Source organism: Harmonia axyridis, chromosome 3, assembly GCF_914767665.1.
Source record: "Harmonia axyridis chromosome 3, icHarAxyr1.1, whole genome shotgun sequence".
NCBI classification, from domain to species: domain Eukaryota; kingdom Metazoa; phylum Arthropoda; class Insecta; order Coleoptera; family Coccinellidae; genus Harmonia; species Harmonia axyridis.
The window spans coordinates 21,227,609-21,245,554 of record NC_059503.1 but is presented as its reverse complement, the minus strand read 5'-3'; the positions used below and the strand labels follow the sequence as shown (position 1 = coordinate 21,245,554).

Below are 17,946 nucleotides of genomic sequence, written 5' to 3'. Positions count from 1 at the left end.
CACAGAAAATTCAAAAAGAATATTGGAAAAGAAATAGATACCCAATATTTCTGTGATTACGAATTCGATAAATTTGGTAATTTGCATGTGTATTGTATTAACGGAATAACCATGCAAAGCTTCTTGTGAAATTTCGTTTTCATAGTGTTATCTGAAGCATAGAAAATCCAAGCAGGAGATTGAAAAAAAATGATATTGGAGAGAGTTGAAATTTGGAGTGTATATTATAAATAATAAGAATTTCAAGCCGCTTGTGATATTTAATGTTAATAGCATCAACGCCTTCCCTTGGACACCATATGAATACCGTTATACAAATAAGAGTTTTCCAAGGGCGCAAAAAATCGTGACGTTACCTCAGAGCTTTCCTCATTCTTTTGAAGCATAGTTCAAAAATACCCCATAAATTGCAGTGGATAGAACAGTTCAATTATAATGATATTGTTTATTCACCACTAATACACATTTCAGTTTGAAAATTCAAACACAAACTCAAAGTATTGAAAGAAAAACCAATTCAAAAACCAATACCAATTGGGGATAATATATAACGTAGTACCTTAGATGGGTTAAAATTGCTTGCAAAGATGAGGAAAACGTATCACTGCTTTTTTATCACCAGTTTCATTAACACAACAATTATAAAGGTTTAAGAACAAAATTAGTCAAAAATCATTTTTCTATTTGCACCCTCAAACTTCAAAGATAGCATGAAAATTTGTATTCTCAAGATAATTATTTTTTAACGCCAATGATAAAAAACGAATCTATAAGAATTGAATTTGAAGAATAATTCATCATTAAATCTAGATAAATACATAAACTCTATCCAACTTTATCTTCTAACCTGATCTTGATATTTTCGATAATTTTTTGCATACATATTATTCGCCATTACTGAAAATGATACATTAGTTCATACAAATTTTGTTCGATTAATCCGGATTTGTCTAATGAAGAATACTCAGTAAGCTGAAAATGAATACAATAATCTCACTTTCAATGGTATTGTATATCCTCGAAAGCCTTGTTCTTTTCTTCGCGCTGGTGGGAGTCTTTCAGTCTCCCTTCTTGAATGATGGTCATCTTCTTCAACATGTTATAAAGTCTTGGTGGAAAATTATAAGGTAGTCAGTGCAAAGAGTGGTGCTTTCATGTATTGACATAATGTTCATTGCTAAGGTACGTTGATTATGATACCCAAACAATGCAACTTTATACCGAGTGTTACGTGAATATCTGGCAGAATTGAGTGGTTGTTTCATTAAAAATTTAGTTCGAGGGATGCATTTTTCCGAAGCCTGTTTTTGTTCCAGTGGATGATTTGGAATGTGTATATGGAACCTTTTTTCGCGAAGTCTAGTCCCTAATAATTTCTAAATTATAAATAGCTGAATATTTCAAATGAACAGAACGAAAAACTCAGAGCTCAAACACCGCATTGTGACATTTGTTATAATACTTTTTCATATGCGATGAGTGATTTTATAAATATGAGGAGACCATTAATATTGCTTATGGATTATGGCTAAAAATTTTGGATCTAGTTATCAACTATCACGCTTATTTTACAACCTCTTCGATCAAATCTAACAATTTTATACTCCAAAAGCACAAAACTCGAAACAACCCCTCCTGAAATACAACATACAGATTTGTCAAAAAGCATCCCATTATCGGTTTTGCAAAAATGTCATCCATTTCATAGATTCCGATTCCATTTTTGGATGGGACGCCCTATATATTCATATTTCTCATTTATTTCAAGATTTGATTCATTTTGTGTCAATAGTAAGAATTATAGTCAAGATATATATAGTGTAACCTAAAAAACTCCAACGTTCCTCTATATCTCCAAAACGATAATTGATTCTCAATTAAATGGGACTCCCTCTATATATGACTTGATCACAATTATACAATGGACGCAAAATGAATTAAAACTCGAAATAAATGAAGAGTGTTTATATATAAGGTGTCCCATCAAAAAAAAGTCGAACAACTTAATATCTTTGAAATTAATGACTTTTTCGAAAAACCGATAACGAGATGCTTTTCTACAAATCTGCGGCGTACAAACTGCGTAGAAACATGATTTTTACCCTTTATCTCTGAAACGGTAATTATTTTTTTTGATCTGTTATGAGTATCACAAAAACCAAAAAAATTACTGAAAAAAACATTTTTCAGAAACGTCTTGTAACTCTGGAACAAATCAAGATAACTATGATCTGCTTTCTGATATCTCAATATTTCGAAAAAAGAAATCAGGGGATTTTTCTCTAACACTTATAGTTTTCGAGATGCTTTCAATGAGCATCGAATTTGGGACACCCTGTACGGTTAAGTTTGTAAGCTTGCAAGATATGCTATACTAATCTGAACATATACACTAATTTAATTATCGCTTAAAAAATCAGGAAAACTCTGATTTGGTGTCGGGAGCTTTTAAGCGTTCAGTCATATGACTAAGCCCCCTCATCTTTCGTTCATGTAGACCATAAAACTGTGTATAGATATAATATATGAAATGTGATTTATGATGATGACATTGTTGTCGGTTATTTTTTTTTTAGATGAGGTGTTGTTATTACATTCTGATTCTGATCCTCCTGAAATTCGGTAAACACATCCGAGTGATTATTTTACATATACGAACTGATTTTCAATCTAGTCAAATCTACTGTAGTACAAAAATATTTTCAACTAGGTCATATCTGTCACTGCTAAAAATATTTAGTATTTTTTCCAATATATTCTCCATGAATTTTCTTTTTTTCTGATTACGTGTATAACATAAAATTCTAAAATTTTCCGTAAAACAAAATCTCGAATGGCAATATTCAAGGATTTTGACCACGAATTTAACCCACTATTCGTTATTGATAAGTAGGATCTTGAATCTAAAAATTCTAAAATTACAAGCGTCGTGACGACATGATAGCGCTTTGTTCGGGGAACAAGTGCTCAAATGTAACAATCATAAGTTGAATATTAATTTTGAATACTTAAGCGTTACACCAATGTAAAACATTCATATCGAAATATGCTGCAAATTCTAGACAAAGGTTCAATGTTCTCAAGCTATTCATTGTATTGCCATTATCTAAAGATATCGCAACCTCACAAAAACAAAACTATTAAGAGAAATTTTTTCTCACACAGTTAACACCTATTATAGTTGAATGCATATTCAAAACTCACACAGGCATAGCTGACCCATATTCATTTGTCGAATGAAATGTTTCAGTCTCAATTTAGAATGCCGAATTCAATAGTTATTCAAAGTCCTATAATCTACGAAAGAAGTCAGAATGTTTTGATGCAAAATTTTTAGTTACCTACAGAACTCTCTGAAACTCAGAGCTTGTGTCAGTTGGGAGATCCAGTAGCATCTTGTGTAGGCTTTGTTATTATGTTCTATCGCAACTTCAGGCAGTGCATTGTATATTGTTTTCCCAAAAAAATACTGTATCGATCTATAATCACTAAATTTTCATGTTATGAAATTTCACGTATATTTTATCATTGAGAAAAGAAAGTATCACAATTTCTACTAAATTAAACTAACTATTGAAGAAAACCTCAATTGAGAACCCAATAATGTGTTTGGAGGTGCAAATACTGCAAATGAGCCAAAAAACTAACCCATAATTTTGTCAATGCTGGTTTGTTTTGTAAGCATACCTGATTTAAATATAACTCTTCTTCAATAGCGTTTTTATCAACTACACCGTATCGAAGAATCACAGTAGGTAATCAGTTTTTGAGATTGTGCAAACAGTATAGAGAAGGTTTGGAAAAAATTGTCATGGTACAGAAATTATATTTTACATTCATTTCACTAGTTTGAGCTCGCGACTTCGTTCGTGTGGTTGGTTCGAAAGATGCATTTTTCCACTTTCATCTTATTTCAATGGGAACAAAACCAGAATTTTTCCTCGAGTTGATATTAAACTATCTGTGGAAACCACAATCAAATTAAATAATCTTCCACTGGGAAATTATTCATTTGTATGTCAAATCATCTTTAAAAAAATCTCTCATTTCCGCAAAAATTATGAAAGCACATTTCATTCGATTCATTGATTTGTAAATATGAAAATTGCAGATGCCTAATGGTCAAGATATGCTTGTACATATTTTTAAATAATTATTGAATTTCGTTTAACTCCCTTATCAAGAACTCAGCTGAACACTGTCAGTTTAGGTGAATGTTTGCTTTTGCTTATCAATTCATCGGATTTGTTTCTTAATTCGAGATATTTCTCGAGATATAGAAAATCCCAAGTAAAAAACATGAATCTCTGTATGGGATTTTTATAGCAAATAATTGTTTTTTTAATAGAAATATTTATATTTCTTTATCTAGATCTATAAACAAAAAATTACTTTTAAAAGAGAAACAAACAAATTGCCTATAATTTAAGGGCAAGGATGAGGCGTTAATGCACATATCCTCCAATTGAAACGTTTTTTTTTTCGAAGGATCATGAAAGCGTAACCGTGAACAATTAGATGGGGACGCACATACATGTGGTATTACCGTGACTACATAGTATTAATGTTTCATTTCCCTAATCAACGAAGTTTATGTAAGATCTTCAAGTTAATTCCCTGTATTGTGTACGTCAAATTCGTGAAATTGTCGATGAACGATTAAGATCCAGAAAAGACCTCTCATTTGGGAACCGGAATTGAATGGATGGAGATTTGGAAATACGCTGTCATAAAATCTGAATTATGTCGCATCCTCATTCAATTATATCACTTAGAGACATTAGTGATAAATCATTAGGTACCTATGTTTTTTTATAAACCAACAAGGGTATTATTTGTTGAGCATTAATCGATTTCAATATGCATAGAGAGGAGAAAGTTTGAGAACGAAATTATTGGGTGTTATTCATTTCCATAGAAGGACTTCCTCTTTTTACATATTATGATTTTGCTAAGGTGAACTACATTAAAACAGATTAGGAGGATGACTAGGCTTTCAGAAGGTAATCATTAAAACTTATAGAATGAGATCTTGTGGTCAATGAAAACATAGCACCGATGTATTCTGAATATGTTCTTTTCAAGAATAACTAATTTAAATAAGCCATCGTATGATGAATGAAATTGAAAGGAGATCTAGATGAAAGGAGCAATCCGAAGAAATATTTCTTATGGTAACTGTATCAAACAGTTATTATCATATACCTCTATCATACTCAAGATATTTACAAGTTACAGATAGTTTCTGTTTTCATTCCGATATTTTGAAAGATGTACGAAAATTCTGGGATATATTGGATCTTTTTCATACAGATAAACCTATTGAACGAAAATGCTATTTCTATACTTAAAATCAACCCACAGATTCTTCCGAAACATACGCCCTTCTTGAATTACATTTAAAATTATTTATCCAACGACTTCTTTATATTTCTTACTTACACACAATTTAAATTTTATGTTATTATTTTATGACATGATGTTGAGCTATTCTTTTGTTGTATCTCCAATCACTTACCAATTCAATTCAAATTGCAGATTAACGTTTGGATGCTGATATTTCTTTGTATCGGAAAAGTGAGAAGTACAGAAACCGAGGCAAAAGAAGATCTAGTCCAATCGGAATCGAAAGATGGAACATTGGAAATCATCAAGCAAATCAAGAAAGTGAACAACGATGGTTCTTACACCGTGGGATATGAAGCTGACGATGGTTCTTTCAAAATAGAAAGTAGGGATGTATTGGGCAATATAAAAGGCACGTATGGTTACATAGATGATACAGGAAAAATCAAAAGAGTTTCATACAGTTCCACAAATTCTACAGATATCGTGCATCACGTTGAAGGAGATTCTGTTGTCCAAAGAATTCCAAAGCACAATAGAACGTTTGTTTCTTCTACAACGAATCGACCCTACCATTCAACAACTACTGCTTCAAGTATACAGAATCTTGTAAAGAAAAAACACAATATAGTCAGCTCTACAACCAACAGACCTACGTTTGATGATTCGGTCAGTAAAAGTACAACACGAACCCATTTGGTATACGCTACAACTCCACGTAGTAGATTTTTGTTGAAATCTTCTGATGATTCCCAACACACTAAACAGGAAGGTCAGTTGGCTCGTCCTGAAGAATTGGACAGACCAACAGAAATTCCACTGTTTCGACGACTAGCTGCGAATCATCCTGCAACTGAAATTAAACCTGTGACTGAAGAACCTGAACTGAAAAGCAATATACTCCGTCGACAATTACCAAGAGAAAATGACTACGATCCGCATCAACATATTCACAACCTTCAACAATCGATTGGTAGTGATTCTCCTGACGTTTATAGTGCCTCAATGACTACAGGAACTCCTAGACCTCTTTTTACAACAACTTATCGTCCAATCAGACTTTCAAGTACTACCTCACCTATCAGAAGAGCTACGGTTAGATATCCGAAGAATTTGCAAGCATCTGCCCAGCATAAGGAAGAAACTACAACTTCCACTGAACAGGAAGAGTCCAATGAGCAGCCTGCTGTATCTGAACCTACACCTACAACTGTGCCTGTTGTACAAATACCTGCAAATAGAGCACAACCAGAAACTTTAGTAGCTTTAAGACATCCATATCAAAGAAATACGGTATTAGTTCCTCTGAGTCATATTCAAAGGAGACTAGTTCCATTTGCGTCTCCTAGAGACATCAATGACAATATTCAGGGATATGTACCTCAACTAGAGCAGTACACAGGAGAACCCACATCAAATCCTGTTTATAGTCAAGAAGCACCTAGACATGAATATGCAAGGCGTTTGTCTCCTCTAAGACCGATGCCAGTTCAAATAGACGAAAATGGTTACGTAAGGGAGTACCCACAGCAATCCCTGCAGCAAAAATTTGTAGCCGTACCAATTCCTGTTTCTCAGAGATATCTGCAAGAGGTTCCGTCCAATAGTATCGAAAATATTCAACCTCCAGTTAGCATCAGAGATTTTCAGATAATACTCCAGCAATTAGAACTCAGACAAAAACGGCTAGAACGTCTTCACGAACTCACCGATCCCAGAAGAATCAGCGAATATCAGCAAAAGAGGAATTTTGAACCGAACCAGTACTATCGTCGTTTTGCGCCAAATACCAATCAGGTTGTACAATTCGTTCCTAATCAAGATGCACAGGGTAGAAGACATTATGACACACTTCGTAACCGCGAACTTCCATATCAAGATTCTCAAAATCAGTATGAAGATGAACAATTCGCACAATCATATGTACCAACAAAAAGGGTTGCAAGACTGTTGAAGAACACGGGTGAGCCGTCGGATGATGAGGAGTATTTACCAGCTGATATAAGGGAAATGCTCTTGTTGAAAATGCTGCAACTGGCAGTCAATCCAGCATTACCTCCAGATAGTGAAGAGTCTGGTAGCACGAATAGTCCTGTAAATTATTTTAAGAAAGATCCATCTAGAAATGTTGAAATATTGGGTGAAGAGCAGGAACAATCAAGAAGACCATCAAGAGTGAAGAGATTCAAAGAAGCAGACGATTTAGAATATACCGAATGAAATTGACACAAACAAAAACCAGAGAAATGTTATTTTTATATATTTTTTTATGTATATATATTTTATTTTATTAATTTATTATTATTATCAAAATCAACCAACGTGAGAACCAGCCGTTTGACGATCATTTCATTATTTCCAAAAAAAAATTTCATTGGAATTAATTATTAAGTGTTGATATCATTTTTGAATCTTATCATAATCATCTGCTGAAAGTGAAAAAAATTTCAATATTCTTGACTCTTCAAATTTCCACTGTTTGTATCTCACATAGTGTTATTCAATACTGATGAGAATTGCCACAATTTTCACTCTGTATTGTTCTTCCAAGTTGCATAACTAAGATAATTGTCGACTACCAAAGATGTGAACTGAATTTGTGAGAAAACTGTTACCGCTGTTTCCTAACGAGAAGAATGTTCTATTATTTTAATAATAAAACAATAATGAATATGCATGAGTTTTTGTCTTAAGTGTTTTCGTAATTTATTAATCTGAAGCTGGGAAAATTTCACGACAAGAAGGAAAGCACAACGACTTAGCAGTCGTGCATTAATTGCATTTTAAATGGTTTGTCATTTGCTTCCTTGCAAAACTGACAATGGAATCACTGAATCTAAACATCGGTTGTTCAGCTCTTCCGAATAAACTTTTCATTATTCAGAAGAAACTGTTTTCGAATCAATTCATTTTCAACAATTTAGTTTCGGATTATAATTCTTTCATTGGATTTGTGAATATAATACTAAAACTAATAACTCAATCTTTTTTTGGGAATATATTTATCAATGGGATCAGATCTGAAAAAAAAAACAATATGCGTTATTGAATTCAGGATTCGTAATTCTATTAAATTTATTCTAGAACTGAGTCTAATCTTGAAGGTTCTTCTACAGCTTCCATTTCGGATTGAACATCACCAGGTGCATTCCAATCTTGAACAGATCCACTTCCAAATGCCATGAAAAAGGCTGCTGTTGTTAATAAAACAGCTGATGAAACTCCAAAAACTAACCTCCACCAGCCAGCGAACTGAAATTTTCGAAAAATAAACATTTCGGAATTTAAAAACTAAATATTTTTTCAATCATTCCATTAGAAATATTTTCTTATTGTGAAGATTGTAGAATAACTTACTGATCCATGAAGACCTTCAGAAACTGTATAATTGGCAGCTAATAAACCTACAGCCCCAACAGTTTGGCACAAACCAAACACTGTACCTGAAATATTTATCAGAAATACAATAATCAATATTTTATTTACCTGATATCAGTAAAGAAAGTGTTTTTTTTAATCGTCGTTGAAGTTGAAACAAATTTATTTATTTTGACTGACATTTGTTCCCTTGTTGTTAATTGTTTTTGTTTCCTTCGTTATAATGAAATACATTTTCATTTCAAAAAAACTATACGTAACATGTGTTGTTTAGTATTTCTCATTCATTGCATTCATTACACAATACTGAATTCTGTGTAATAGGAGAATAAAGCACACCTTTTCCATCTTGCAAATTTGCACGATTAAAAAAAATATTTCAAAAATATTCATTCTTCTTTTACATATATTTCGTTATTTCGTGATTTTTGATATGAATATTTTCCTTAATCTCTATCAAAAGGAAATTGAACTTTGGAATGCACTTAGATATTTCGAGGAGAAATAAAGAAGATGTATACATATATTATAGACTATTAAATTTTAGGAATGATATTCAACCTCCTCCTTAGACAGCAAAGTGGATGCAGAAAATATCGTATACCAGAACTTGATCTTCAGGATATGTAATGAATCATTGAAAACAAAACGTTATCAACAAAATTTTGGCAACGAGATAAAAATTCAATTTTTGCCTTTGCATATTAAATTGGGGCTGATAAAGCAATTTGTGAAAGCTTCAAATCAAGATCGAAATTGTTTTGAATACTTATCGAGTGAAATTTTGGGGATTAGCATGAAAAAACTAAAAGCTGGTACTTATATCTGATAATCCTCAAATAATGCAAATTGTTGAAGATCCACAATTCACCACATCGATGAACGTGACTGAATCTAGCGCTTGGTGTTCATTTGGAAACTTCAGGTGGAAACTATACTTTTAATTTTGAAAATGCAATCTGTAATATGAGAATCAAAGTTCACTACCTCCACAGCCATCTAAATCGCTTTCCAGAAAACTGAGGAGTTTTTAGTAAAGAATGGAGAAAATATTCCATCAGGACATTAAAACTATGAAAGATCGATATCAACGCTGATGGAATATCTACGTGATTGTTGACTGCTGTCGAATTTTTCAGCAAAACTACCCTGCTCTTGATAAAAAGTCATATAAAAATAAATTTTCAAGAAATGATGAGTCACTTAGGTAAATGAATTGTATAATGAATACTTGAATCCCAGTGTTTCTCTGAATAAATACTGAAATCCATTTTTTTTTTTAATAGTTATAATTCTAACGTGAAATATAACATACACAAGTTGAAAATAAAAAAAGGTTTGTTGTGGCATTTTTCGAAAAATAAATCTGGTAAACAAAATCTCAGGGCTCTTTTGGATTTTGCGCCTAAAAATTATACAGGAACGGGGCACCAAAATGTCTGTTTTATATTTATTTGCCTTATAAAAGGCAGATATCGATTCAATTCATATTTCAAAAGTTCATTCAAGTACTTATTTATATACATATAAGTCAATTAGATTTTGATTGTCTCTCCCTATTTTTGCCAATTCTTCCATTATTTGCGAAAACTAACACGAAATATAAAGATAATTCATCTGTGGTTCGTTTAGTAACCCATTCCCGAATCAACAGTCGATACGAACATAAAAAAGCTGAAAGAATACTGATATATGTTTTAATTTCCCTAAAAACTCCTCCCCTTTCACCTCGCTGGGTTATTTCTTCACAAAATGTCAGGGATAAATTGAATTTAATGGATATCAATACGTACCGGCAAAATTTGGCGCAATATCTGCCGCACTGGAATAGGCTCCAGCTGGTGTTGCTCCTGTCATAGCAAGAGCAGCTGTATAGAGTGCTGCTGGTGCGGCTGGATCACAACCGGTATATCCCAAAACAAAGAGGAAAGCAGCAGGAGGGAAATGAGCTGAAAATGGAAATGATATAATACGAGTTAGTCCACATACTTCAATCCGAAAGTTTGTTAATTTATGAGTTCGCTTTTCGACGAACCGAGATTCGTTTAGCTTTTCATATTTCAATTGATAAAGTGGAACCGAATTTCATGGAAAATATGGTTATTTTTTCGAGATCGCTTTTCAATTTTCCAGAAATGTTGATGGTGTTGTAGTATTCGAATTCCTGAGTCACGGCAGCAATATTGATAACGGTATGTTGCATAAATGTAAAAGCACTTGGCTTCTGGAAATTTTGATCGCTCAACCAGCTGGACATTTGAATTTGACCATTGATTCATTATCAGAGACTCACGGCCGGTTTCTGAAAGGCCAATCAACGTAAAATTTAGCTGTCAATTCTATAGTCAAGCGTCATTTGGGTTGCTGAAAGTGAGGTTAACTCCTTTTATTTGTACATTCTGCCAGTTAACAAAATGGTCAAATATTACACATGAATTGTACGTCAAGCGTCATTTTGGGTTTTTGAAATGCATTTTGATTTAAGTTGAAAGCTGCAGATAACATATATTAGTTAATTTAACACTGTACAACATATCAGATGGATTTGACATCGCTGTTAAGTTAAATTTTGTTTTAGTTGAAAAAAGATTTGATCAGTCTTTTAGAAACCGGGGGTCAGAGAGTCATACTCGACAAAATTATATAACGCTCGAGCCCATTTCCGGCTCAATATTCGAAAATTACTAATTGAAATTATATTTTGTGGTCAATAAGAAAATATGTGAGTAAGTGAGTTCAAATGGTTTTATTTTCTCAGTTTCTGAGATATATGTGGCCAAAGATCATGAAAACATAGTGTTGATGAGAGCCAAAATAAATGGACAAAATTATTGAACAAGCTCTCAAAAACTCTTGAATTAACATCAGTGCCTTCCTCCTCTTTTCTTCGATATTCTATTCGAATTCTTTATAGTTCGGATGAAACATCTAGGTACATCACAGAAATTCACCACGAAATTTGAAATTGTCATTCTATATAAAAAGATACGTAAAATCTGAAGTTTGGAAATAATGATTACCTAATTTTTGGTCTATATTCTTCTTGTAAATATTTGCTATGATTCTAGTGATGCGATTGACATGAAATTTTGCATAAAGCTTGCAATCGTTAAGTTTCAAGATCTTTTCATTCGAGAGCTTATCGTATCGAGAATTTCCCGAAATTCAAAAATTACAGACATTACGAAGAAATGAAGAAAATGAGTTGATAACGACTAATTTTTGAGGTATGAACTGCATTTATCATCCTGCATCGAGTGAGCGATCCATAAATTTTGAAGGTAGAAAATCAAATGTTCGAAGAGTCGAATCTACGCTTCAATAGTAGGGAAATTTGTCAATAGTTCTATATCAGTTTATGAATATTAAAACATCATTTTCCAACCCTGGATAATTTTTAACGCTTTGGCATCACTCTCAAGGCTACAGGTTCAATTCCGAAGAGGTTGAATACTTTTTTCTGCAAAAAATGAAGGTTTAGATTGAAACATTGACAAATCTAGGTAATAGATATCAAAATATTCGCATACATTGACAAACATTTTGCCTTCAAATTAAATGTAGCACTTATTCAAAGGATATCAGAGAATTCAAATACAAATGAATGAAAAATTCCATTAGAAACTTACAGAAATAAACGACTAGTTTTCTTGACGTTGTTGTGGAAACAATTGCAGATGTCCTTATATGATCTATTACAATTCCAAATGTTATTGCTGAAAAGAAATGTCCAATATGTGGTAAATATTGGAGGACATCATCCTGAAAGAATGATATAAATTTTGAAGAAAGTGAAAACTTCACCGATTGCTTGTATACAGGGTGTTTTATTGGGAAACGAAAAACATTTAAACGTGAATAGAGGGCTCCGAGGTTGTTCTAGAATTCTAGATATAGCACATTTATTGGCTCTGATTGCCTTTGTTATCAAGATACAGGGGTTTCACTCATGCCTTCCTGGGGTCATAACAAGCAAACCATCCATATATTTCGTTCTTATTAGACACGCATGGTTCTTATTTAATGCTCAAATTAATTTATCAATAAGCAGAACGCAAATTCAGGTCAAGTTCCTTGCAATCCTTGCAGCAACGGACTATATATCGGAATTTTTAAAATCCTTTTGAAGATTCGAAGAAAAAAAAACATAAAACTAAAATGATACTTGTGCTTCAATTTTCTGAGCAGACAGTTTATCTGCTCAGAAAACTGGAGCATACGTTAACGTTTCAGTACAGTTTTTTTGTGTGCCAGCTATTTTGAAATATGCAAATAATTTTTTCAAAATTCCATTAGACAGAGTCTTGTTTCGAATATAAAATCCTTTCGTATTTTTTTTTTGTGATGAGTTAAACCAGTGACGGCTCGTCAGGGTCGGCAGGGTCGGCCGGGCCGACCCAAAAATTATCGGGAAATAGAAAATAGTTCTAGATATTCAATTCATTCAAACTCAATCGGAGTTATCGATTTCGATATCCAAATTCCCTCGGTAATGAATATTTCCACTCAGAACAGGAAAATATAACTTATATCGGCCAATATTTTCTCTCGGACCCACCTAATATTCGATTTCCAAAGCATCCAGTGTTGTTATTCCCTTTCATAAATTGTTACAAACCACAATCGTAAATGTTTACTTTTCGTAACATCACCCCAAACAAGTTATTCTAGAATTGTACGTAACACCGTAACATTAGGTCTGAAATGTAACACAAATGTTACAATTATACAATTGCAACTCCTGGAATGTCACTGAAAGCATCTCATCAGGTCGGCCAAGAGCCGATGGCGGAACCAGCGCTACCGAGAGCGCTACGTAAAGGAAAAGATACTACGACATACGCCCAGAATACGTCCACTCAGTAGAACGGCACAACAACTCGATGTTAGGTCGCTTCCCAATACACAGGGTCGGCTGGCCGGTTATCCTATTGCAGAGCGTCAAGCAGCAACTTTTCACAGTTTATTTCAAATATTTGATAATTAAATGAATGGTTAATTATGAGACATTATGTCTTAATCAGAAAAGAACTTATTTATGCCGTTCGATAGTAGCTATTGATTTTCAGATCATGAAAATATAATTAATATATTCAAATGAATGGTTGATTATGGGATATAACGTCTTAATCAGAAAAAACTTATTTATGCCGTTCGATAGTAGTTAGGTATTGATTTTCTGATCATGTACTGGGACAATGCTATCTTCGGCAATTCAAATATGCTGAATGGTATTACGGAATTCATTTTCTCAAATAATATTGTTTCCGATGTTCCTGAATTATATAAGTTATTTTGTATGATTTTGTCCCTGCCTTCAACATCCGCGTCAGTAGAAAGAAGTTTTTCAGCGCTCAAAAGAATAAAATCTTTCAGTAGGAACATGATGTCTCAAGACCGTTTGAATAACCTGGCACTGATATCAATCGAAAGAGGTTTAGTTAAAGAACTAGCCAGAGGAAACATTTTTTTCGAGAAAATAATTGATGACTTCGCGACAAAGAAAGATCGTCCAATTGATTTGATCTATAAAAATGAATAAAGGGTATGCAAGCTCATACATTTTCGACCAGAATACATGCTGTCATTTCCACAATATTTTTTGTGGTCTTTATAAGATTTTTTTATATTTTATACATTTATTTATATGTTTTCGTGAGAGGTTTTCTCTATGTTTATTCAAATATATATTTTATGTTGATAATTGAATATTTTATTATTTCTGTTTTTTCAAGAGTTTCATTTTATTTCAGTTTTCATTGATTTGAGAACTACATTTTTATATTGGGTTATAATAGGGCTATTCTAGGTGAGGTTTCCCATTAAAAACAAAAAACCAACTTGGGTGACGTGGAAATCTATTTGTTTATATATATTTATTTATATAGTTATAAATATGATAAGGGGTGTGGGAAAATTTATATATATTTTTTTTTTTTTTTTTTTTTTTTTTTTTTACCTTCACACGCAATGTGGATCAGTCAGATGACCCGGGCATCGCTGCCAAGAGCCATCCCATCTGTTAATGAGGAAAAAGTACTTGCCGTATTATGTTGACCGTTCCCAAAATTACGGCCTTCTGCATCCATGCAATGGTGTTATGGGGGAGATCCATCTCAAGTAGTATATATATATATATATATATATATATATAGTATATATATAGTATATATATAGTATATATATATAGTATATATATATATATATATATATATATATATATATATATATATATATATATATAGCGTGAATCTTTAAGGGAATTCGACTGATAAGAAGGATTTCAGTTTTACTCTTTATTCATACCAAGCTTTCGGAACTGGTTAGTTCCTTCCTAACTAACCAGTTCCTAACTAACCAGTTCCGAAAGCTTGGTATGAATAAAGAGTAAAACTGAAATCCTTCTTATCAGTCGAATTCCCTTAAAGATTCACGATATTTATAGTACGACTGTTATCTGGAGACAATATATATATATATATATATATATATATATATATATATATATATATATATATATATATATATATATATATATATATATATGTGTGTGTGTGTGGCCGACCCACATCTCGAGGGCACGAGCCGTCACTGAGTTAAACTCATAAAATCCCCTGCATCTCTGTAACATAGATAAGGAATGTGCTATATTGAGAATCACCCCGGTGTCCTTTTTTCGTTTCCCAATGAAACACCCTGTATACATGGTTGAAGAAACTCACATATCCAGTAGAAAACCCATACACTAATTTCAAATATTTGGTAACTCCCAACATCAAAGTGGCATCAGCCCATTGACTGCCTATGACTGCGATACCACAAGACCATGCAGGTTTTGACATGAGTAGTCTTCTCCAAGGTAGATTACGATGTTCCTACAAGAGTTAAAGAATATTCATTATAAGACTTTCTTTGAAATTTCACTATGAAGTTGACTGAAATGAGTTTTCTGCTTAGAGATAATTAAATATAAATTCAAATTTGGCTGAGTGGTTAGAACCCTGTATTTCTAAGCCGAACTCAATAGTTCGATGCAGTTTTCGATTATTGAATTAATTCCTTGCATTCGAATACAAAATGTCAGCTATTCAAATGACCAATCGTTTTGAAGTCTCAAGGCACTGTTTCGCATGCAGCCTAGGATATTCCTCTATATAATTTTTGAAACTCCACCTTATTGGCAAATAATTCGAAATACATTCGAATGATATTGCATTCAAATAGATGCGGTAATGACGCTGCCAGGGCCCCCGCAAAGGCGCGTGCAACGCGTGCACCGCACGCGGGCGCCACTCTAAAAGGGCGCCAAAACCTCTTATAGACCGCATGAAGAACCGATGGACCAAAGGTTTTCGAAAAAGATTCTTTCAAATTTTTCAACAATTTTTTTTTCCAAACTTCTTTCTTGCAATTTATACAAGTTTCCGAACGTCGCAATCGGCATGAAATAGCCAGATATTGGTTTACAAAAACGCATAGTCGATGCTAATCCTAGGGCATTTTTTGCGCTATGTGCTGCACACAGCTTAAATTTAACTGAAAATGATGCTGCTAAGGTTTCAAATAAAACAGTGGACTCTTTTGATATTGTAAAAGAATTTTATATATATATATATTTCTCTTCATCCACAAAGAGATTGGAATGTTATAAAAAAGCATGATCCTCAGTTACGTCTAAAACCCCTGAGTGATACTAGATGGTCAAGTAGAATTGATGCTAAAGTTTATTTTATTCAAATATGTGATAGTCTTTTAGAAATAGTAGAAAATGATACTTTTAACATAAAAACTAGACATAAAGCAAGTTCTCTTTTATTAAATATTTATTCTTTTAAATTTATTTGAAGTATCATAATTTCTTATGATTTTTCATTCCAGATTAATATTGTTAACAACATGATGCAAAGTGTAGCGATTGACATTAAAGTGTGCCAAAACCATTTGAAGAATTTAGTTGATCATTTCAAAAATTATAGGGATGATAATGTTCTCGAGGAAAAACTTGCGGGAGCTGGAAAACTAGCGGCTGTTCTTGAGATAAATCAAGATTTTTCTCCATTATATACTGTAAGACGAAAGTATAAACCAAAATTGTTCGATTATGAACAGACGGAAGATCCAAAAATCGCTTTTAAAATAAATTTCTTTTAGAAAATAATTGATCAAACACTAAGTTCCTTAAATAGTAGATAACGTTAACGTTTTTTGTTTTAGTTGTGATATTCTTAAATTAAATGACATTGAAATGCTGTCATGCTCTTCTACAAAAGCTAACTGATGACAGGACAAAAAGAGATTGACGTGAAAGAAAATGATTTAATCAACGAGATAAAAGCCCTAAGATTGTTTTCATTATCTGAAGCGAAAATCCTCTTGAAATTCTACAATATATTTTTGAAAATAATCTAACTTCTTCTCCACCGAATCTTAGTATTGTCTCAAGAATCCTTCTCACTTTACCTGTGTCCTGTGTCTGTTGCTTCTGGTGAGAGATCATTCACTGAATTAAAAATTTTTAAAAACTATTTGAAGTCTACCATGTCTTAAGAAAGATATTCTGGATTGGCAATCTTAGATATAGAGCAAGAGATACTCGATAAAATTGATTGATTGATAATATAAAAGAATTTGCAGCAGCTAAATCTAGAAAAACATCCATTCAATTTCTGGATTGATCATAATTAAATTTTTATGCCTTTATGAATAATTTATAGAAGAATACAGCTTAAGTTTTGAAACACATTTGAAATGTATTATGTTACAAATAACACCATAAAGTTCTTAAGGCAATGAAGGTTGCTGATAGATTTTCAACCATTCTACACTAAATTCTCAACAAAACTTCAAAAAAAAAAAAAAATTCTGATTATGCAGTAGTACTTTTCTCCACCTCCCCCCTTTAAGGGGCGCCAAAATATGTTCCGCACGCGGGCGTTGATGTCCCTTGCGGGGGCCCTGGACGCTGCAAGGCAAAATTTGGTGGATTGGTGAATTATCGAAATTCATTCGAATGCATTGATGCTGCCTGCAAATAAAGGGGATTGCATCTTAGAGCCGGTATTATAAAAGAACGGTTGACTGAAAGTCGCCCAACCGCTAATTGAGATTCAACCGACAGTTGAAACGAGGCTGGAGATATTTTTGGTGTCATTTGTACAATCATCGGTTTTGGCCAATTTATTTTCGTTGGCTACACTGCTCAGACAATTGTAATATTTTTCT

General features: G+C 33.0%; 2 protein-coding genes across 2 annotated transcripts in view; one reads left to right on the top strand and one right to left on the bottom strand.

Moving 5' to 3' along the window:
* The first annotated feature begins 1,070 nt into the window (after window positions 1-1,070).
* Window positions 1,071-8,019, top strand: LOC123676278. The gene is made up of 2 exons (XM_045612086.1): window positions 1,071-1,182; window positions 5,539-8,019. Exons 1-2 carry the CDS (start codon window positions 1,168-1,170, stop codon window positions 7,564-7,566), a joined length of 2,043 nt encoding a protein of 680 aa, XP_045468042.1. The 5' UTR covers window positions 1,071-1,167; the 3' UTR covers window positions 7,567-8,019.
* Window positions 8,020-8,325: 306 nt separating this feature from the next.
* LOC123676279 (sialin-like) overlaps window positions 8,326-17,946 on the bottom strand; it is a 29,787-nt gene continuing 20,166 nt past the window's right edge. The window contains exons 6-10 of the mRNA XM_045612088.1: window positions 15,447-15,599; window positions 12,354-12,486; window positions 10,518-10,673; window positions 8,704-8,789; window positions 8,326-8,598 (exon numbers count right to left, since the gene is read on the bottom strand). Of these exons, the coding sequence (XP_045468044.1) occupies window positions 8,422-8,598; window positions 8,704-8,789; window positions 10,518-10,673; window positions 12,354-12,486; window positions 15,447-15,599 (705 nt within the window). The 3' untranslated portion in view covers window positions 8,326-8,421. The remainder of the gene's footprint in view (window positions 8,599-8,703; window positions 8,790-10,517; window positions 10,674-12,353; window positions 12,487-15,446; window positions 15,600-17,946) is intronic.